General features: G+C 35.8%; 1 protein-coding gene across 5 annotated transcripts in view; it reads right to left on the minus strand.

Moving 5' to 3' along the window:
- The window catches only part of add3a (adducin 3 (gamma) a), a 111,563-nt gene that overhangs the window by 24,500 nt on the left and 62,577 nt on the right, over nucleotides 1-24,486 (minus strand). For 3 of the 5 annotated variants that reach the window (XM_065259639.1, XM_065259638.2, XM_065259640.1), the window contains one exon: nucleotides 8,805-9,030. In XM_065259639.1, the coding sequence (XP_065115711.1) occupies nucleotides 8,805-8,999 (195 nt within the window). In that variant the 5' untranslated portion in view covers nucleotides 9,000-9,030. Of the gene's footprint in view, nucleotides 1-8,804; nucleotides 9,031-13,086; nucleotides 13,379-24,486 lie in introns of those variants that run through there. The other 2 variants (XM_065259641.2, XM_065259637.2) reach the window with 1 other exon arrangement.

Consider the following 24,486-nt stretch of genomic DNA (forward strand, 5'->3'; position numbering starts at 1 on the left):
GAAGAGTACAACAGAGACACACAGAACTGTAATCCTCTCATGCTAACACCTTTAAACCTTCACGTCCGCACATTGTTTTTTCCACTTGTAACACTGACAATTCTACTACTTAAATCTATTAACCCAGAGGCCTACATTTAGGATTTAGGAGCTAGAAGAGGAGCTGGCCAAATAGCACGGCATGTGACTTTCTCTACAGATGAACACAAGGACTTGAGAGATAAAAGTACAATCTTATGTCTAATTTTAACAACCACTTTGCAGTGAGAAGTATTTTGAATGCTTAAGGATTGAAACTAAATGATAACTTCTGATTTTAAATTAATGCAAAAAATTAGGGATGCACTGAATGTTCAGCAACCGAAATGATTCAACCAAAAATAGCAAAAAAAAATTATTTTTGGTGTTCAGCCGAACAAGTGAAAATGCCAAATACATTTTACACTACAATGAGGTCTTTGAAATAGTAACTAGCGCAGAGTGAGAGACGCGCAAATGCAGCAAACATGTTGGTAAAAGCATTTTAAATTATCTGAGAAAGATGCGAAAACATACAGCACTACAAGTTTTATTTATCATTTTAAATCAAGACATCAGCAGTATGTAATAAAAACTTCCTAAAACCAGTAAAGTCCTACAATGACAAACCCGCTTATATTAAACGAGAAATAAAACGTTTATTAACAAAAGCTTTTTGTTAGACTACTTTGTTGAGCGCTTTTTCTTCTGTCATCTCCTGTCAATCTTGCCGCCGTCTCTCTTTCTTCCTTTGACCGTGCATGCAGGCACGCGCCCGCATTAGTGCTAGATAAGCGTTGTTGCAAGTTTCTTAAGGCAGAGTAATGAATAATTATTTGCATTTTGCACGGGAATAGAAGATCAGATTAATATCAGTTTAGCAAAGACTCATTTATGTAGATGAATGTATGGGAACAGTTTTAACAAGTCTATCTATAGCTATCTGATCAGAGAAGTGACCAGGTGTAAAAAGGACCTATAATGACTGCTGGAATGTAAAACAAATGCACTGTTACATAATGTGAAACAAATAGAGTAAAAAGGACATTCTGAAAATGTAACTTGTGCAATGATGAGAAAATTGACAAAATAATTAGGAAAATAACAAATAAAATAAAAAAAATTTGGTTTTACATTTTTTCGGCTTCGGCCAAGAATATTAATTTCGGTGCATCCCTAAAAAAATCTATGAAAACATACGTCTTATAATGGGTACAATGTTAAAACAGTGATTTGTTAGTTCAACGTCAAAAAGTAAGTTACTTGGTTGTCCTAAAATTTTTTGTCAAAGGTGCTCCAAGCGAATTCATGCATTTTAGACCATACATTTTTTTTGTTACATACAGCAAACATATCCTCACTATCTGCTTGCTGCCTGTCCGCTGTTCAAACTGTAAAAAAACGCGATCTCTGTAGACAGCCCAGACTCCACAAATAAAAACACAGTGGCCAAACCTACCACCATGAAACATAACCAGCCAATAAACGACAAGAAGGATTTGGGGGTGGGGGTTGTGCGTGTTCATGAAATCACGGAAGGGAGGGGGAGGAGTTAGCTACGCTCTGTTTGTTTGAAAACAGTTCAAACATCAACAAAAAGTGACGTCACACAGATTCGCTTAGAGCGCCTTTAATTCAACGTAAAAATATTAGTTACGTCAAAAAAGTTTAAAAGTAAAAATTGGGTCAACTAATATTTTTAAGTTGAATTAACTCAAAAATTTTAAAGCAACCAGGTAACTTACTTTAAGTTGAACCAACTTTTTTTACAGTGTATAAAGATCATTTGGTTTCTGTATTTGGAAAAACAACAATCCAAAGGAAAACCCCACAAAAACGAGTTTCCTGGTGCTCTTCAGTAAAACATGCCAATGTCATTGAGCAAACCAGCACTCTGTGTGTCTCAAACACTGAATGATCAAAGAGTTAAGATCAAAACATGTTGATAAAATGAATCATTGGATAAACAAACGTCGCCCACATGCTGTAGGTAATGATAGTGTCCACACTGACACAATGCCACAGTTATCAAAACTGTTCACACTTACTGTACAACCAAACACACTTTTCTTAACCAACAGGTGTGAGTGACTACCTGTAAGTTAAGGCACGTACACGACTCGAAAGTCTGAGACAACAGATTGTCAGACCATGACGTTCAATGCAGGTAGTATGCAAACACGTAAACAGCGTGCCAAAATTACACATTGCAATACAGAAGGTAAACAAGTTACAACAAAAACACACATGGCAAGCAAATTGACTATACTGTACACAAAAAGATTATGACTGGCTGACTATGGGGTTGCCAGATATATAGGTACTCAAATGATATGGTGTTGATTTTGAATATAACTTAACTATAAGTAGAATTGCATTTTCCACTTCTGTGTAAATGACTTTTAAAGGGCTGATTTTCACTAATTCAATGTTTTCTATACAGCTGGTAACCAACAATGCCGCAATTATTTGAATGTATTTTTGCCAAGCCACGTTGTGGTATGAACTATTTCAGACAAAACTGCCCCTAAATAGCCCATAAAAACAAAATGTGGTTTGTCTAAGTTATGCAATGAAAATAACCAAAGATGGCATAACGTTAAAAAAACAAGCAAAACGGGTCGAGGATCTTGGCCAGAATAAGATTCACCCAAAGACCAGTTTTAATGGAAATACTCAAGTGTGGTCTCTAAAGCTCTAGATTGTCAATCTCATGATCATTTCAAGCCTGGGTTGCCAGCATTTGGCCAATCTGTGGGCTCCATAAAGCACTTTAATGTTCCACCACAGTGGCATCAAAGCATGCACTGCAGGCTGGAAAGATTCAGCCAAAAACTGCTTTGCCCTCAGTCTCATTTCTATAGTGAAAGTATCCAGGAGGCCAATGGGAAAAAGGCATGGCATTTGCATGTGTCCCCATGCAAACTGTCCTTGCCAAAATCTCACTGAGCATGTGCGTGTTGCTTGCCAGTTCTAGTCGTTTGCTGGGGCTTGGTTATCTAATACAAGGTGAAACATTTAAGGTGGAATTTACATTTAGATGGCCTCACGTTTGTATGCTTTACAAACGCCACAACACAAAGAAAATGAAGGGTTAAAATAAGAAATAAATGGGTTTGTGCAACACTTAGTATAGTGATGTTTGCCTTGGCAAACACTAAATATGAGCATACCTGACATTTATAAGCATACAAGCCCACGGATCAGGTTTGCTGCATTCAGGTTTTGATCAGCGAGGTGCTCTATAGGTAAACGACTGAGGCATGATGAAAGATTAACCAGGGGAATCCATCGTTTTACAAAACAACCAGGAACCATGATTATTATCTGGGCTTGGTAATGTTGTGATGCGGGCCAAAGTCAGATGATCTGCAATTTGAAAGTTAACAAACAAGCTATAGTGACTATGAAAACATGACGGTGAAGCACCGCCACGACTTTAGTCTGAGCCTGAACAGGCTTAATCTAGTCAAATTACAGAAACGAGAAACATCCTAGACTGTAATTCACTGTGTGTTTACGTTGCTTGAATGAGATGCTGAACAAAAACAAAACTGACTCTGCATTCCCAAGTGCCTTTAATTTCGAAATGAACCAGATTTCTTTAAAACATAAGGGGGTCCTATAAATAACCCAAACGACAATGCAACAAAAACAACAACTACAACCCTGAGAATGGGATTCGTTAATACTCAAGAGAGTTAAGAATGACAGGCTAAAAATAAGCAAAGAGAGAAATCATTAACATGCAACCAAATAACAAAACTTTAATGAAAATCTGACTTTTTTCATGTAAGTGCTATAATTGGGTCCCCAGTAGTGATGCACCGATGTATCGGCCGCCGATATTAATCGGCCGATTTTTGATGAATTTGAAACCATCGGCAATAGCACGAGAAAGGCCGATACCGATTGTTTATTAATTAACTGCATAAAGAAATCCATTATAATGTAAAAAACAATTGTTAATGTTGTTAATAAAATAAATGCTGAATATCAAAAACCACCTTTGAAGGTTGTCATGCTGTCTTATTATATTTGTTTTAGCTTAATTTGTGCCTCTCTTATTATGTTGGTCAGTTGAATGTTAATCAGATCCAATCCATGTTCAGTAAAAATAATTTGATGCCGAAATAAACTAGCTAATAGACTAACTGTATCGTATTGTATAATATTTTATAATATAGTGTTTAATATCGGTATCGGCCCAAAAAAATCCTATCGGTGCATCCCTAGTCCCCAGTGCTTCTATCAACCTAGAAAATGTGAATAACCCAGTAACTTAGTTTTGGTAAACCATTCTCTGCAAGCATGCAAAAAATTCATTGAAATTTGGCTCCCCTTGTGATGTCAAAAGGGGATAATACCGCCCCTTAATCTGCACTATCCAACCATGGCACTGCCATCTAGGACAAAGATCAACTTATTTGCATTGGGGGCTAAATTATTTTGAGCTACAACTTTATATGCGCACTCTGGGGACAACAAAGATTTATTTTATATCTTAAAAAGTGAAATGTCCCCTTTAAAGCAAACCACAAATTTGTGACTTTGTCAGTGAAATCTAAAGCTCTTGTTTTAATAATAGGGGTGTGACGAGACACTTAATCCACAAGACGAGAAGAAACACGAGATTGGGTTCACGAGAACGAGACAATATTTTTACACTTTTTAAGAAACCCTCAATGATAAAATAAATGAATAAAAAACTGAAATCACATTATTTTTTTAAATGTTTTTACTAATCAAGGACTGGCCCTAACAATTATTTTGCTAACTGATAATTAAGTAATTTGTTATTTTGGGGTAATAAAAATAGACCCAAGTGAGCAGTAGCATTTAAAATTACATAATAACAAAGATGCAATAATAATTGGTTCAAATAAAGTATTAAAACCAAGTTACATTAAACAACATTAACAAAAACTTTACATTTGTGGCCTATAAATAAAAGGCTTTATGTATGTATTATAACAAATGCCTGCAGGGGGCGATAGAGGACTCGTCTCGCGGACGCTGTCTTCACTTTCACTTTCGACGGAGAGAAACGCTTATTTTTAGTCAAACAATGTTTAAATCCATATTAATATTTAATATATGTCCATTTCTTTACACTAGAAATGATACAGTCATTGTCATTTTTTGAGCAAGAACATGCAGACATTAAATCATGTAACTCTGTGTGAGGGTTTAATCTGCTGAGACTTCACATCTGACACTGATCAACAGACAAACACAACACGTCTCAGACTTCACATGAGCTCCCAAACGAACATTATTGGAAACCTAAACAAAAAAGCAAACGCAGTAAAAGACAAATATAATGCATGCACTGTAAAAGGGTCAAACAGAAAGCTGCATCCTTCGGAGGTCGCATATGCAGGCTGCATACGTCATCAAGGTTTATTTCAGATCATTAATTGAGCATTACATTCGCAAGTAATGCTGAGCATATTACAACAATTTGCGATTAACTAAATAATTAGTAAACTTTATAATTGTTAATAGTTTTAATAAGACAGTGATTAAGTAAATGCAGTTTAAAAATGCGACCTCCGAAGGATGCAGTCTTTTATTTGAAAAACGGCCAGCATTTCACCTCCACAATAAATCTTGCGAGACACATGTAATCTCGCGAAACACATTTAATCTCGTGAGATCTCGTCGCACGAGATCTCATCACACCCCTATTTAATAATGAGATAAGCAGCATAAAACTTTGATTTTAATAAAAAGTGATTTTCATCTATGATCATGACCTTACTCACTCAATATTAAAGATATAAAGGTTATTTTTTTACAAAATGTTCTTTACGTTATGTAGGATGATTTTATGTAGAAACAGTAAATCACAAAAAAGACTTTGGCTGGATTTTCAACAGTCAGGGTCAAATTTTTCCATAGTCACATTAAAACATTCATCTTATGCATCACTAACAAAACTGCAAAAATAATTTTTAAATAGGTTTCCTTAAAAATGTGCATTGAAAAAATGAAAGAGTTTGTTTTGGTCAAGAGGCCAGATGACATCTAAAAATAGCAAACTCCGCCCTGCCTATAATAGTCTGACCTTAAACATAGTCCACAGACAGACATGTAATTTACACAGCTCTCTTCCACACGCACACACAGTGCGCTACTCGAAACCACGGCAGATGAAAAAGAGAGAGAGAGATGAAAGGAAAGCTTGTTGAATCAGTACGATGCAAACACACAGTCCTGTGTGACGATACACCTGCTGACGACCCTTCCTGGCATTTCTCCATACACACAAAGTGAAGGATGGTTAAGGACGGTGTAGTATCTGAGTAACACTTGTTCGGCCCTCGGACAGCTGCCGCTAATAAACCCCAGCAGATTTTAATTGACCGTGCTGATATGCTGCCTCTGTCTTTATCACAAACACAGAGATTACACTGACAGCAGGAATGCATTTCATGTTTGCCTGCACCTCTTCTCTAAGCTCTGCATTGCTGCTTTTACCAAAGATCAATATATGTTTAATTTATTGCATTACGCAAATTAAACTTGAATTAAAACACAGTAGTACAGTAATGTACTTGAAAATGAACACGTACCCACCAAAACATTTTTAAGTGCTTTTATGCACAAATGTGAAATATATGTTATGTATTTGGTTAAAAATGTCATTTGGCAACCGCACGTAGGGTTCTCACTAGGGATGTAATGATTAATTGTGCAAATGCCCGTTTTCTCAATGAATGAATTTTAATGAATTACGGTGAAATACTGCCAGATCCGAACGCCTGGGGGCGCTCTCATGCAGAAACTCCCTTTGTGCCACAGAAAAAGTACCACTACAAACGCTATGTCTACAGGAATATTTATATCGCCGTTCTTCAAATTGTTTCAGGTATTTTGAATGATTTTTATTTAATGAGTGTTGCTTTTTTAAATGCACATTATAAACGACTGCGACTCATAATGACTTTAGATTGATAAGGACTTCCTACTAACTAAATGCCGTAGTACACACACAAGCTGTGCATGAAACAAAGAATCGCAGCCTAGCGATTCAGAATCGATTTTAGACAGGCATTTTTAATGGGACACGCAAATTAATCGTTACACCCCTAGTTCTCACATGCATCTAAAGTGGCGGTCAAACGACACTTTCTATTGACGTCCATTCAGATGTGAATATATTTTACTAATAGGGATGCATAACGATTAATCGCGATTAATCAGCATAATAAAGTTTTTGATTACATCATATATGTGTGTGAACCGTGTATAATAATTATGTATATATAAATATGCAAACATCCATGTATAATATAAATTGTACATAAATGTACACATGTATATACACATGTGCATTTATTTATACAAAGTTATTATACACAGTTCACACACACACACACACACACACGTATAATGTAAACAAAAACTTTAATTCTGCTATAGATTAATCGTTATTCATCCCTATTTACTACATACCAACGTTCAAGTCTGGTGAACTCTGACCTGCGAATTCATGTCATGTAAAGACATGACCAGTAAAAAACCTGGTGGAAATACAGATTGACGGAAAATTTCGTCATTGGCAGGAAAGCGTTTTCTCTTAATAAACGAGTTAACTTGTCAATGAAAGGGAAGGAGTTCAAGTCTAGTGTGACCACCCCTTAACTATAACCAGCCAGACATCAAAATGCCACCATAACCAGTCACAAAAATAATGTTAACTCATGCGATAATCGTTTTCATGATCAATTTTACATTCGAGTACTCTGGAACTCTTGCCATCCCTAGTGACAGCTAAAAAATTTACTGGCTTTACACAGTCGTGACAGGAATTACAGATGACTTTGCACATAAGATTTTCCAGTGATTTTATCACCATATTGTCATGTCACCACATGTCTTGTAACTAGACTTCGAACAAGTGTAATATAATGTTGATTCTACTGTCATGTCTTATTGATTCGCTTTCTATTGTAGTTGCACAACGCTAAACATGTCTTATTTGCTTTATAAACTGAGGGATGAGTAAAAACGGGTCACAGATCCTGGCATAAAAGCTAAACTTGTTTTTAACACGGATGTGTGCGCTGAAATCTGTGCAGTATGTTCACTGTAATCTCTCCAGTGTGTTTACCATAATCTTGTGCATGTTAACCACAATCTCTCTTTTCTGTAGGTCAGATGCGCTGTGCTTTGGAGGTTGGAGTCGGTGCTTGATTTCATTTATATGCGATCGGGTCTGTGTGTGTGTGTGTATATAAAGGTGTGGTCTTCCAGACGGGTTTTGTTATGGTGCAGCTGTGGTTTTGTTGTAGACTGTGTTGTATGATTGAGTTACCCAAAACATCACACCATCAAACACACAATTATTGTGATGACAAACTAACTCATCTAACAAAAAGCATACATCTTTAATAGTTAATAAAGAGGCACTGCAAGCTACATCCGGCCATATTCGAAACAAATCTTTAGAAGTTGTGCCAAACGTTGAACGTAAACATTCACAGCGGTATGGTGTCGATTGTAAACCACATGGCCTGAGAGCGCTTGTAAAATCTTGAATCTCTTGCTGATTAAATCTGTTTGTGGAAATGTGAAAAATCCTGGTTTAGTGCTGTAATGCGAAACCAGAGCCGAACAACATTTGCTCATCTGTTTAAATTTTTTTACAGCATCTGCCTTTGGGGGATGGGGGTAAATCAAACTACACCAGTTATACTCTGTGTTTGTTATTTTTAAGTACAGCTGGCAAACATAGTGCAACAGACTACATTAAAGTATGTGTTTAATCATGTTCTTACAGGACTCTGTAGTATGTGTGTGACTCTTTTCTTCTGCTCCATCATATTAAAGTCCTGTCGCAGGTCTGGCGACATGTTGCGTGCCCGCAGGTATTCAGGGTCGTTCTCGTCGATACGGTCGAAGTAGCACTCTTTCTGTCCCACACTTGAAGGGGGAGGGCTCGTCACCACCCCCTGTCTCGACTCTCCACTCATCTCTATTGTATTTCCCTGCTTTATTTTACACCTGGGGAAAGAGAAAGAGATACATTTTACTTCAGTGCAAATACAAAATGACACTTAGGCAAACTCGCTGAATCAAATGACCCAAGAAAGGAAGTGTGTGCTCTCATTTGACAGTCAAAACCGCCATTATGTATAATGCCGCAAGACCAAACCCATCACACGCATGTAAATTAGCAAATCGATGCGATGGCATTATTGACATTTCAGATACACGAGCTAAACTCTCTGTTGCTGAAAGTAACAGTATTTCCACGAGACTTTGGCTTTGTTTAGCCTATACAAAAAGACACCCTCCCCAAAAAATGGCTCTCCTCACAACTAGGGATGCTAAACAATTAATCGCGATTAATCGTTAGCAGAATAAAAGTTTTTGTTTACATCACATATGTTTGTAAACTGTGTATAATAAATATGTATATATATATATATAAATATGAACACATTCATGTATAATTTTAAGAAAAAAATGTATATATTAAGTATTTATATTTATATATAATATAAATTATACATAAATATACAAATGTATATACACATGTAAACATTTCTAAAACATATACATGCATGTGCGTACATTTATTTATACAAAGTTATTATACACAGTTCACACACATATATGATGTAAACAAAAACTTTTATTCTGCTAAGGATTAATCGCGATTAATCGTTAAGCATCCCTACTCACATCAGTGAAGGGTTGCATCATGTCAACAAACAAGATGGGAACGCTATCAGGTTTTGTGTTAAGCCTCAACTTTATCACACAAATTAGTGTCACATCCATGTAGATTTCTTTCATTGGCTGTGATGCAAGCTTTAAACATAACAAGAGTGCCGAATTTCTCCAGATGAAACATATGAGACAGATTAGTAGACAAGGTAGTAATACCGACAGTGCACGCTTCAGCAAACACCCCTAAAAGCATGCTCATCATTACGCGGGATGGTTTCAATTCATTGTTTTCCTAGCAGCCTAGGTATTGCATAACCAAGCCACAGTATAAAGCATACACCTGTACCTCTCTCTTTCCTTCTTTCTCAATGCTTTCACACTACTATTCGTCTCAGATTCATTCGGTGTGGGGGGCGGAGAGCGCTTCTTTTCTCTGTTGTACGTTGCTAAGCTGCTCATTCAGGTCAAATAGCACTTGGAAAGATGTTTGAGATTAGAGAGACACAGCCCTGCCAAAAACGCACGCATACAAAGCTCAAGTTAACAAGCAGCAAAACTACATCACACATTTTGTGGGTCCATACACATGCAGGAATCAACAGCCAAGGCCTTCTTAACCAAAACAACACTATTAAAATATCAATTGCAGTGTGAAAGAGCCAAATGCATTTTTACACGAAATTACAGTTGTGCATCTGGCAGACATCAGTATACAAAACAACATACGCATTTTATTTCAAATCGAACCAATGAGAAAAAAATAAACACTTAAGAGTAATACTGAAGCTGTGGGAACACAGACCCAACCCTTCCGAATCATCTGACCACTCCAATAGGGGGAGCTTAAGGGAATGACGCTTATTATGCTGTCAAAACAACAAACCACAGATGTTGCGGTCGTGCACACTGTGAGATCATGTGTGTTACAACTTATGATGCAATATTCAAATCTGGCTGTAATTGTTGTGTACCGACTGATGATGCCAACAGACACACCCACCCAAAACAAAACCATAATGCTGCCAAGCCTTAAAGGTAGATCTCTCTGTGACAATGGGTACACGAATATAGTACACGAGTAATATGGCCATACATATGCTGCTTTTGCTATTTTAATAATTGTAACTTTATAAGAGCACTTGTTTCTGTACGCTCTAAAAGATGCTGCGTCATTTTCAACCCAGCGTTGGGTCAAAAAGAGACAAACCCAACCCTTTGGGTTGTAATATTTAACCTATGCTGGTATCAAATATAAGCATATGTTAGGGTTAAGCCCATGTTATAGTGGTGCGTAACTTCTACAGCGTAGCTACGCCGTAGGTTATCCGTAGCCTGAGCGTAGCTCTGCATAGCCTGACATGCAACTCGCCAAATTGTTAACAACGCATCAGTGCTACGCAGACCGCAAGCGCTGTGATTGGTCCACTAGAAAAAAGACTGCGTAACCTACACGGTCGCGGCTACGCCATGGGACCTACGCACTAGAGCTGGGCAAGAAATCACCTGCGATTCTCATCAGTAAAAGCCGGTTCGGAGATTAGAAGTAAATCATCATCACCTGCTTTCAGATGGAGCGGCATTTACTACACAGAAGCTAGGCAAAATCGCGGTCATAAACGAAGACGTTATTCCACGATTATGAATGCGATTTTGTCTAGCTTCCGAGGAAATAATCACCGTACCGGATGTGAATCTCAGACGATTTTTTTTTTTCGCAAGCTCTACAACGAACAACTATAATTAGCCCTTTTTATTTAACCTAATGGCTGGGTCTGTCCCTATTTGGACCCAACGCTTGGTTAAAAATATCCAAGCATTTTTTTAGAGTGTTTATGCTTTATGGAAAGAGCAGCACAAACTTTTGGTCCAATACAGATTAAAAAGATCCAAAAATGGACAAGAATTACATGCGGGTGAGTAAATAATTTTAATCTTTGGGTCAGCAAGCCTTTAAAAATTTCCACCATCTGTTGGAAATATGAAACATTACCGAATTACACTCAGCAAGGGAGCAGATGTTCATAAATTATATAACCCCGCCTGCCAATCCCAGTTTATCAAATGCTTTACGTAAACCAATGCATAACTCTGGGACATGTTGATTATTTAAAATGGTCTGCTCTGAGAGGGTGGGTACATGGAGGGGAAAAGTTTGCGTGAAATGTGAGGAAAGAGGAGGGGGATGCAATCCACATTATAACAGCTGCTAGGTCTCTGGATACAAGCAATAATAAGCTGGTGTGAAGGATTTCTAAGATATGCATAAACAGACAGGGAGACCAGTGCTATGACACACATGGGAGGACACCAGTAATACAATATATCAATACAAGACGACAACAAAGTACGCCAATGGCATAAACAATACGAGTCACAAGAGCATCCTGTATAGTCAATGCTTTATTGTGCAGCTGCGTAGATGCACAGCGTGCATGCAGAATGACAGAAAACACCCATTTGAGACAGCAGTCAATGTCACGTGAACCTTTACAACCAAAAACCAGACAAGACAATCCCCTCCTATCAATAACAAAAGGCCAGTCTGCCTATAGTATATAGTAGTATATGTGCAATTTCAATGAAGACCAGTCTGGACAGAACTATTTAACATTAACATTTCTAAAACACAACATTTTATACCATGACATGATAAATACAAGAGTTTAATGACTAAAATATTGTTTAAAAACACTGCTTTTGTTGGAGATTCACTTTAAGCACTTATGTAGCTTGCATACATAAAATAAAAAACTTTAAAATGCATAACTTCTCCCACAAGTACTCCAAACACCTAAAAAGGTATCTTTTAACTACATCAAATGATGACACCTGCAAACAAATGATGCTGGATCTATATACAGATCTCTTTTTACATTTTGCTCGCTCTTAAGCCATATATGCAACTGCATTCATACATTTTTAAGTGCGGCTTAAGTGTCCAAATACCTTTAGGGTCACTGTACAGCATGCGACCCCTCCCTCGTCCTCATTATTTCTCTTTTTATCTTTAGCAGCTCTATAAATAGGACGCAAGAGATTTTAAGACTCCGATTTCAATCTCAGGAAAGAGCCTCGCGCTTAGAATAGCGGAGTATCTGCGCGAGGGGCGTGCGCGCGTGCCCGAGTGGAAAACAAACGCGAAAAGCAGTTCAACTAACTTAAAAATCCACATAAGATTTCGCTCGTGTTAACAATAATAAGGACAATGCGTATTCACAAACATTTGATCTATGTGAGCTTTAAACGCGTTAACGTTTTGAAGTTCGTTACAGGCAGTGAGGTTTTTTAATTTATTTACACCACCAAACAGAGTAAAATAACAGTATAGACGAGAACAGCCTGCGGTTGTGAGTGTTTTAAATACGTTCATAAAGTTAAACCCACCTGTTTGCTCCTCACAGAGTGAAAGTCCGTTCAGCGCACGAGCGCATCTCTCTCATTCCCGCCTCGCGAATCCCAGATTACCTCAGGAGATTAAACTCGATAAAACACCGCCAAAACTCCACAAACGTCTAGTAAATTCCGCTTAGACCAGCGCAAATGAGACTCCCACACAGCGGCACTCCTCTGCCTTCCAAAAAAAATGTAAATTCAGCTATAATGTGCATGTATGTGTGTGCTCGTATGCGGGACTGCCTTCGCGTGTATCTGCGACTGCAGCAGAAAGAAACTGAAACGATCATGTGATAACTAATCCGGCCCACAACCCCAACCAACCAATGAGAGCGCAGGATCTTGTGTGTGCCCCGCCCATATGTGTCCGACTAGAAGAATTAAAGGTCAGTGTGTTTATGATAGTGTGTGTGCGTAAGTGAGAGAAAAAGAGAGAGAGAGATTAAATGAATTATATCCTCATATTTCATACACAAGCTACACCCCCACACGCAGATTTAATTTCAACAATTATAAAACATATTATTTCACAAGTAACTAGAAAACAACCATCTTTCAGTCCAACATATATCTAATTTGAAAAATATGTGCATATTCAGCCTGTTACATCATCATTCACTAAATGGTAAAACATTTTAATAGGGATAAACGTTTGCACACATGTGAAAATACTGTAGCACACTTTTCTAAATAGATACTACAGTGTTTTGAACTTTATCACAGTAAATATTAGTATTTACTAGTTTTTATTTTACTCTATAATACTGCGGCACTATTAAAGTGTCATTTAAAACTAAATTATACTAAAGTAATATAAGCGGATATGTTCTGGGTTCAAAATAAGTTAGATTTTATCGACAAGATGTTATCATACTAAAAATGTTTAGACTATTATTAAAGGAAACACATTTGTAGGACAAACAATGTCACAAGTGTTAACTTCACTGTTTAGATCTTCAAGTTGCTCTAATAAACCCTCTTGCATTACATACTGTACATTACTGTATACACAACTGTTTGTTTTTACAAGTTGGGACGAGTTTCATGGAGCCTGAGACATTACCACAATCCCCATAACAGCATTCAACCGACAACAAAACTAAATAACTATTTTCCCACAACCTGCTGTCTCGAGGGTCTGTGGAGACAGTTTGTATCGTGTCCTGATAACAACGCTTTCTGATAACCTACATACTTCCCGCAGTTAGTGTGCCTGTGTGTGTCAGTATGTGAGATCACTAACAATATTCCTGTTGAGACTCAAGGGCCCGTGAAAGATGGTGTGCTGCCCGTTGCGTGCCTGCATGAGTGACGTGAGGTTAGAAATCAACTTAACAAATGACAGGTGTTAATACAGAGATAAAAATCAAAAATGCAAGAAAATTGCACACACACGCAGTTGTCAGTGTGTTTTACTACAAAGAAGTTGTGAAATAGTACTAGTCATGGCTAAAGAGGTGTGTTCACCACCTGTGGCTGACCAAAACCTTATGAAAGTGCATGCAAGATTGCCATTTAAAACTACAAACCTTTATTTATTAAAGGTGCCCTAAAAAGTAGGATTTCTATTTACCTTTTCATTTTACTACAAAGAAGCACTTGCGCAACTAAAATGTTCTTCAGAAGGGATAGTATACCTAAAAATAAAAACATTAACATTATTTACTTATCCTCATGTCATTAGAACCACCAATGCCTTTCGATGTTCTTCAAAACCCAAACACAGATTTTTGTTGTTGTGTTTTTTGGTTACTATGAAAGTGGATGGTGACCACCTCGATCACCTTCCACTCCTATAGTAACCAGAAAAACGTTCAAGTAGAGCTGGAACGACGTGTCGATTCGCCGGAAATGCGTCGATACGTCACATTGTTTACATTTTGAAACTTTACTATAAAACTTTTACTATTATAGTAAAGTTTTACACAACAATAAAATGCAGGCCATATATTGTGTTTAATACAGCTGCGTTTACATCTTTGTTTAATACGAGCTGCGAGATGCTCGACTGATACGACATGGCTGTTATTTAAATATTAGAAGATCATTCTAGCTAAACTTGTTTTTTTTTACCTGGAACTTTAGAAAAGTTCAATGTTAAAGTTGATGCTTTTTCAGTTTGATTTATTTTTATTTTACTTATTTCATTTCAATTATTAATATATGTCTATTTTATTGTTCAAGGTGAATAATGCCCCTTTTGCACTGTTTATTTTAGGCTGACTTGTTTTTATGTGATTTTTATATATTTTATTTGGCACTGCCAGTCTGCCACTTTATTTTTTATGTTGAAATTTTTTTGTGTATTTGTTTATTTGAGAAAATGCTTGAATAAAATGTTAGCATTAATGGCAAATGTTACATTTATTATTTGTTGGTGAATTATATATATATGATATAAAAAAATCATTAGACTATTCGAGTAATCGAAAAAATAATCGGTAGATTAATCGGTTAAAAAATAATCGATAGTTGAAGCTCTTAAATAAACTCAACCTGTGTCATATATTTTAAGTGTTTTAAGTGTCCTAAAGACATTTATTACTCTATTATCTTGTTGACATCGCTGTTGTTACACATTAATTAAAGGTGCCATAGAATAAAAAAAAGGTATTTACCTATAGGCATAGATGAATAATAAGACATGGTAATGACATACTGTGGGCCTCAAACGCGTTTGTTTCCTCATTCTTATGTAAACCTTGTGTTCGCAAAGGACTGCTGGAAAACAGGCCAATCTCAGCATAACACTGACTGTGATTTCACAGTCGAGATGTACGCCCATAACATTAAATTACACATTAAAGATGTTAAAACATTTACTAATGTGAGCTACTGACATGAGCCTCAGAGCAGAGCCAATCAGAGCAGAGCTCAACGTTATTATTCATGACCCTTCCAAATAGGGCAAAAATAGACAATTTCATTCAAAGGACAAATTGTATATGCATATGCAAAAACCATCTCTGGATAATTTTTGCACTTAGGTTACATACCTTCTATGTAAATATCAACAAATAATATAACAGATTTTTGCAATGCATTCTTTGGCACCTTTAAACAGTTAATGCACAAAGAATGCACAATGAAATACAGGCAACTCTTAAAAATAATTGCATATGGGTTCTGAAGAACAAATAAATACATTAGGGGTTCAAACGACATGCAAGTGAGTTGTAATTTCTGGGTGAACTATCCCTTTAAAGGAACATGACGACTTTTTAGGACTTTAGCTTATTCACCATATCCCCCAGAGTTAGATAAGTCCATACTTTTTTTAACTCCATACGTGCCATAATTCTGTCTGACGCAGCCACTGCTAGCCTAGCTTAGCACAAAGAATGGAAGTAAATGGCTCCAGCTAGCATACTGGGAACTATATTCTCAGAAGGCGAAGCACTGCTACATGGGTGGAGTGATTTGCTCGCAGTACCTGAAAACCCCGTGGTGAGAAGCTGAGAATTCGTGCAAGTGTTGTCCTAATCACTCTGCCCAAGTAGCAGTGCTTCGCCTTCTGAGAATATAGTTCCCAGTATGTATACGTTTAAACGATGGCTGTGTCTCATATGACCTTGTTATTTGTACACGCTGTGACTAGAGCTGTGGATCGATTAATCGCGATTAATCGGTTGCAGAATAAAAGTTTTTGTTTACATCATATTTGTGCGTGTTCTGTGTAAAATAATTATGTATATATAAATACACATACACACACACACGTATAATTGTAGGGAAAAAAATCTATTTTTATATTAAGTATTTATAATTATATATAATATAAATAAAATTTTAATATATAAATGTATTTACACATGTAAATATTTTTTAAATATATATGCATGTGTGTGTATTTATATATACATAATTGTTATACACAGTACACACACATATATGATGTAAACAAAAACTTTTATTCTGCAACCGATTAATCGTGATTAATCGATCTACAGCCCTAGCTGTGACTATACAAATCACAACACATAAATAGGAAAATGTTGCGGTTAGTTTGTTACTTATTGGGAGCAGTATGCTAGCTGGAGCCATTCACTTCCAGTCTTTGTGCTAAGCTAGGCGTCAGACAGAGTTGGTGCATCAGACAGAGTTGGTGGGTGCGTCAGACAGAGTTACGACATGCACAGAGTTTAAAAAGGTATGTGTGGATCTAACTCGGGGATACGGTGAATAAAGCAAAAGTCCCAAAAAGTCGGCGTGTTCTTTAAAGGTTCATAAAGGTTCTTGATGCAACCATATAGCCAACAATGGTTCTTCTATCGCATTTTGTGATTTCACAAGACAATAAAATGAATAACAAAGGAGATACCCAAAGCATGTCTATGGTAGACATGAATATCATTAATGTCTGGTTAATAAGCAACCACCCAAAAAAGACATCATTAACCCGGAAAGCGACATATGGAAAGAATCTGGTTACTTTTAATGGCATCATTTCGTTATAATTTGTTCTGCTCTGTCACTGATTAAAGGTAAATAGAAGCAATAACCTCATTCATTCAGATCAATGCAATATTCAATGCCAGATAGACACAGATTCAGACAGACTATAAATAAATGGTTTCCATGAGACGGTGCTTGACAGACCAGTGGGAGGACAATCAATGTGACTGACAGTCAAAGGACACAGAGGAGTACCAGCAAAACACAGTGGAAAAATGTATCTGGTGCTCTGTCCTGAAATAAAGTTTTACTTTATGAACACTATGCCCTCGTAAATCTCATTTTCCCATAATTCCCTCTGCCTGTTTGCACAAAGGATGATAGTGATAAATCGCGTTGAATTTGAGAGCACAGCATCACAATAATAACAATGCAATAAAATGCTATCACTTTTTTACAAACTGATGAATGATAAAACATCGACAGCCAATCAAAATCTGAATTAAAGGGGCTTGCGGTTCAAATATGTAAAACATAACATTATCATCTGCTGCTATGGACGATAACGTGGTTGTTATCATTATAGTTATCGTTCTGTGTGTGAACGGGCCATAAGACTTGTGCAATACCAACAGAACAGGTGCGATTGTGTACTTTTGTACGCCTTTGTGAGCGGCAGTGTGCCATTTGCTGTTTACTCTTTCTCATGTTTTCTCTGATGGCAATGTGCAAAACATTGATGTCCCATAATGCCCTTTAAAAAATGTATGTTAAGTTACGCAATTTAAACTTGTTTTTATAATTTATAGCAACAAATCATTAGCCAAAATTTTAAATAGTATATTGAAATGACTCGCTTTGCCAATATAAAATTTAAGACTGCATATGTGATGCAAAAACACGTTATTCACAATCTCCATGCGCAAAACATTAATTTGTCACAAATGCATAAAAAAATGCAACAAAAAGTACATCATCATAATTTATTCACTGCCAGACAGACAGTAAATTGCATCACTTGTCGCCGTTTGCCCATCAGACCATAACACCGATAAGGACCGTTCTGTTTAACCGCCTTTGTTTGCACTGATAAAAACAATAAAATATAACCTGCTGTTGTGGGTAAGTTTGGGAAGTTAAGCAGGATGAAGATTTTCACACACAAATGTTGTCATATCAAATCAGGCCATCATTTCTCGTGTTTCATCAGAGCGCCGTTCGACTTTGTTAACTCCACAGGGAGGGGCAGAATCAATTGTGGCCAACTCTGACTTTTGAACAATGCAAGCAGTGTACAACTTTTCCACGCACATTTAGGGACACATTAACTAAACCTGGACTTGAACTTGGAACAGAGATGAGCTCATTAAATTGGTGATCTCAGGCGATTCGGAGAAGCATAAAATACACAAACATGATTGCTGACTCATAAAACATAAAAATGAATTCATCATGTGCAGCAGTGAACTTAGATGGGTACATGCAAACATGACAATTCACACAAACATATCGGAACGGGAAAATAAAGAAGACTTTTATAGCGTAGGAGTCTGTTATAAATAATGTTGCATAACAGGACAAGGAACTGCGGTGATGGACTGGGGCTTGGGGGTGTGGCTCGGTGTGCATTACTCTGACATTCGGCAGGGTCAAGTTTCCCACTGTCAGTGAATGAGAAAAGGTCAAGGGAAGACAAATGCTTGCTTGATGCGGTGGGTTGTGCTTTCCTGTTTTGAACTTTGCTTGAACTAACTTTCAGGTTAGGTTATGACTTCTCAGTGACAAAGCCATGGCAGGAAAGACTAATCGAATCTGACTTAAACTTTATTCTGTAGCTTACATAAAGCAAATGTATGGCTTTAAACATTAAATACAGCCTTATTTAAAAACATTCAGTATGTGTGTTCTCTGGGTTCGAACCCATGGCCTTTTGCACTGCTAACGCAATGCGCTAGTTCTTAGATTAATCATTAATACAGTTTAATTCAGATTAACAGATCAATTCATTTCTTAGCCCTTAAATGCCCCATTTAAACTGTTATGTTTTATGTTTTGATGTATTTTCCTTAGAAATTGTATAGTACGATAGGATGACTTTTGAATGACTTCTCAACAAACATGGACTAAAAGTCAGAAAACTTTTATTTACATTTCATGGAGCCTATTATTGTCATTCTCATGGTACTAGGGCTGCATAACAACTAATCGCAAATAATCGTTGCAGAATAAAAGTTTTTGTTTACATCATATGTGTGTGTATTGTGTATAATAATTCTGTATTTATAAATGCACACACATGCATCTAAAATTTTTAGAAAAAAATATTTGTATATTTTAAGTATTCATATTTATGCATAATATTAATTATATATAAATATAAAAATGTATATACACATGTAAATATTTCTTAAATATATACATGCATGTGTGTGTATTTATATATATATAATTATTATACACAATACACACACATAAGATGTAAAAAAAAACTTTTATTCTGCAATCCTTATTCACAAGGATCCACAAACACAATAAAAATCTGTATTATGCATGCACTGCAAAAAATACTTTCTTACTTAGTGTTTTTGTCTTGTTTTAAGTACAAACATCTAAAAAAATCTTAAATTAAGATGTATTTTCTTGATGAGCAAAATGACCTAACAAAATAAGTATAGTTTTTAGACAAAAAAAAAAATAAAATTTAATTTTAATTTAAAAAGTAAATTTCATCATAAAACAAGCAAAAAACTTTTTTAAACACTATTAATTCAAATTTTTTTTTGCTTGTTTTAAGCACAAATGTAATTAAACATTTTTTTTTGTCTAAAAACTATACTTATTATCTCTAGGTCATTTTGCTCATCAAAAAATACATCTTGAAGAATTTTTAGATATTTGTTTTTAAAACAAGACATGTTGATGAGCAAAACGACCCAAGAAAATAAGTCTAGTTTTTAGACCAAAAATATCAAATTAAGTGGTTTTGCTCATCAAGAAAAAGCATCCTAATTTAAGAATTTTTTTGATATTTTTACAGAAAACAAGACAAAAATACTAAGAATTTTTTTTCTTGAAAATCATTTTTTGCAGTGTGCCAATATTTTTTTTGTCTTATTTTCTGTAAAAATATCTAAAAATTCTTAAATTAAGATGCTTATGGGGTAAGCAAAAAAATCTGGAAAATTTTTCTTAAACACTAAATTCAAGAAAAATTCAAGAAAAATTTGCTTACCCCATTGGCAGATTTTTTGCTTGTTTTATGCACAAAATCACTTAAATTTGATATTTTTGGTCTAAAAACAAGACTTATTTTCTCTGTCGTTCTGCCCATCAAGAAAAATAATCTTAATTTAAGAATTTTTAGATATTTTTACTGAAAACAAGACAAAAATACTAAGAATTATTTTTCTTGAAAATATTTTTTTGCAGTGTAGTTGGCGATGTCACTTTGCAAAAAACACTTCGCACATGGTTCACATGACGCGATATAACAGTATTTTAACATGACGAACCACACACATGACGGGCTAAATGTGACGAGCTTCGCATTGTGCGCCCTCGAAAAATAATTAATCGGCCGCCACTGGTAATACGCATGACATCAACGTTTTGAAACAATGTTGTTGCCCCTTAAAAGGCAGGGTGCATGATCTCTGAAAGCCAATGTTAATATTTGAAATGTCCTAAATAAACACGCCCCCTACCCCAATATAATCTTGACCTTCTTTTAAAAAAGGCCCACACATACGCAACCCAGGCAACAACGTCGGTAAGTAGACACGCCTCTTACTGCTGATTGGCTACAAGTGTGTTTTGGTACTCGACCCGAAGTCATGCACCCCGCCTTTAAACAATAATTGTGTAAATAAACGTCAAAAACAATTGAAAATTTGATGTTTATTTAAAAATGGTGCTACATAAAAGCTTAGACTAAATACTGCAGTATCTGCATTCTCTTGTATCAGTGTCTAATTCTTCTGTTTGACAGTCAAGTTCAGGGCTGATGTATCAGTGCATGCCAAGATCCATCTGTAACAATGCAGTTCCTGAGGGGCAGAATCACTTGACTGCCGCCAACAAATTCCCCAAGTGAAGGAAGCGGAACATAAGGACCAGCCAACCAGAAAACACACACAAAACAGACCTTTATCATACGTTTTAATATTTCGGATTCCTTATAAAGAGATAACAGTAAACAGCTGCCACAGTAACGCTTAAATAGTAAGTCTAAAGAATGCGGAACCTGTATGAAACCATATAAACTTAAACACATCCAGAAACAAAAACGTTTAACCATAGATAAAAGTGACGTCACTTTAATTTTTTGGCAGAAATCTGACCTGGTGGTCAGGGTAAAAGGTAAAACTTCCTTGTAGATGTACAAACTTTTCTGATAACAGCGGATGCAGCTTGAACGAGATCAGATGTGAAGAGTGACTGAGTTGCATATTAAATGTTGTAGTTTTCATTCAGTAGTGACCTTTCCATGACAGTGTGCTTTATCCAGAGGTAATTTAACAGGGAAAATCCCTTTACTTTCAACTTTTTGACTTTTTTAAAACTGATTACTGATTGATTAAATTTAATCCGTATCAGAGATTCTCTTTCACCAAAGGGCATATAAAAGACTAAAGAAAACAAGGTTTTACTTTCTTATAAAAAAAGAGTTAAATTTAATATATGCATCATAAAAAAGATTTGTTGGTTCAACTTAAAAAATGAGTTATCTGGTTGCCTTAAAATTTTTTAGTTAATTCAACTTAAAAATATTAGTTAACTCAAAAAGTTGTGTAAAACATGCTGTGTCGATAAATATCTTTAAGTTGAATTAACTTTAAAACTTTTAACACACTGTAATTTTATTTTATTCCCATAAAATTGATTTTTTTTTCAGTAAAAATATCTTAAATTAGGATGCTTTTTCTTGATGAACAATAAAATAAATCAGTCCAAAAATATTAAATTTAAGTGATTTTGTGCATAAAACGAGCAGAAAATCTGCCAATGGGGTAAGCTAATGTTTCTTGATTTTTTTTCTTGAATTTAGTGTTTAAGAAAATGTTTTATATTTTTCTGCTTACCCCATTGGCAGATGTTTTTGCTTGTTTTATGCACAAAATTACTTACATGTGATATTTTTGGTCTAAAAAATAGACTTATTTTCTTGGGTCGTTTTGCTCATCAATAAAAAGCATCTTAATTTAAGAATTTTTTTGATATTTTTACTGAAAACAAGACAAAAATACTAAGATTTTTTTTTCTTGAAAATATTTTTTTTGCAATGTGGAGGACTTTTTTCCTCCTGACTAAAAAGTTGCGAGGTTTTTTCTCCTAGGGTTTTTTTCAACCCCTGGGGAGTCAGCTGACATTGGCTTAACTTAGCAGCCTTTACTACACGTTACATTATTACTACGCTCGCTAGTACGGTTTAATTTTAGCCACTGTATTCTGCTGCTTATGTTATCCATTAGGGCTGGCCAAAAAACAAATAGATTTTTCGATTAATCATTTAAACGTGGTCGATTAAAAATCGATTCTCAAAGGCCACGAATCCATTTGTTTAATGAAATAACCTGATCCTGTTTGATCAAGGTATGCGACTGTTTTGACTTTTTTCAGCATACATTTTTCATCTTGCATCAAAATTGTATTGTATTTAAAGCAACACTATGTAGTTTTTTTACGTTTAAATAATGTCTCTAAAATTATTTCAGTGATAGAACAACTTTTAACTGGACAAATTGTACTGTTGCTGCAACATGAGCAGCCTCCTAGCTGCTACAAGCACACTCTGAAAGTGGCGGTGGAGGGTAGGAAACACAGCCCTGCCCCTCCCCCTGCCTGCAGAAGAGTGTCTGATACCAGGCACTGTTGCGCTTTTCAACCACATGGGGGAGCTGTGAGTCATTTTTACATGAAAACTACATAGTGTTGCTTTAACATAATTGTATGCGTTTGAAAATTAGAGATGGGTTCTGTTTTAATGTACCCAAGTGTACCTAAAATAAAAAAGTGTAATATACAGGTTGGTGGCTCTTAATTTCTTTTTATTAATAACCCACCTGTAAACTTATGTAGACTGTTTTATTTTATAGGTAAAGTATTTGTATTAAATCTATATTGATTGAGTTGAATTGAGAATCGGGTATAAAAATCGGTCCGAGAATCGGAATCGAACTGAGAATAGAAACCGAATCGATCCAATAGCTTATGAATGGAAATCGAATCGATCCGGAAAATCTGAATCGATACCCAGCCCTATTTTCTATCGATTTTTCTGTGTTTTTTCCTGCATTTATTCATGTGAAACTGCTTTGAAACAATTAAACAATTGTAAAAAGTGCTATATAAATAAAATTGAGTTGTAATAAAATTTCCTTCCCAGCTTACTTAGACTATTTCTGGAAACTGAACTTAAAAATAATCAACATTTACATCATTTCATAAATCATAATTTAGTAAGTTTCGCAGCCTTGATAAATAATATTGTGAACGTTACCACATTTACATGCAAATATAACAGGGCTATTTGCATATACAAGTTTTAAAGATACAATAGCAAAAACAGCATAAAACAGCCTAGGCTGAAAGATGCTTGAAGAAGCCAAGTAACCTTGACATTTGAAGTCGATAAAATACCACAGTTACATTTTGCAAAGTAGTCATTAAAAACCAGTAGACTGAAACTGTATCTTATCCTTGAATAACCCTGATAAAAAAATCACGCAGTCCATAGCTACAGCTATTCTTGTATACTTCAATTCTCAATGCGGATCAAAGCCTTTTCAAAATGAATTAGTGCCAGGATAATTTCATAGTTTAAGCTTGCTAACTTGCTTGCTCATTCATGTTCAGGGATTACGTAATGGCCAATGACAAAGAGAGGCACGCTACCCTTTTGATCTTTATGAAAGCTGCAAAAGTATGGGTAATCCAGAATAACAGAGATGGCAACCGTTTAGGCATGCCGTGAACTCCCCATTCGGTTCAGATATT

Source organism: Paramisgurnus dabryanus, chromosome 24 (assembly GCF_030506205.2).
Source record: "Paramisgurnus dabryanus chromosome 24, PD_genome_1.1, whole genome shotgun sequence".
Classification (NCBI taxonomy): domain Eukaryota; kingdom Metazoa; phylum Chordata; class Actinopteri; order Cypriniformes; family Cobitidae; genus Paramisgurnus; species Paramisgurnus dabryanus.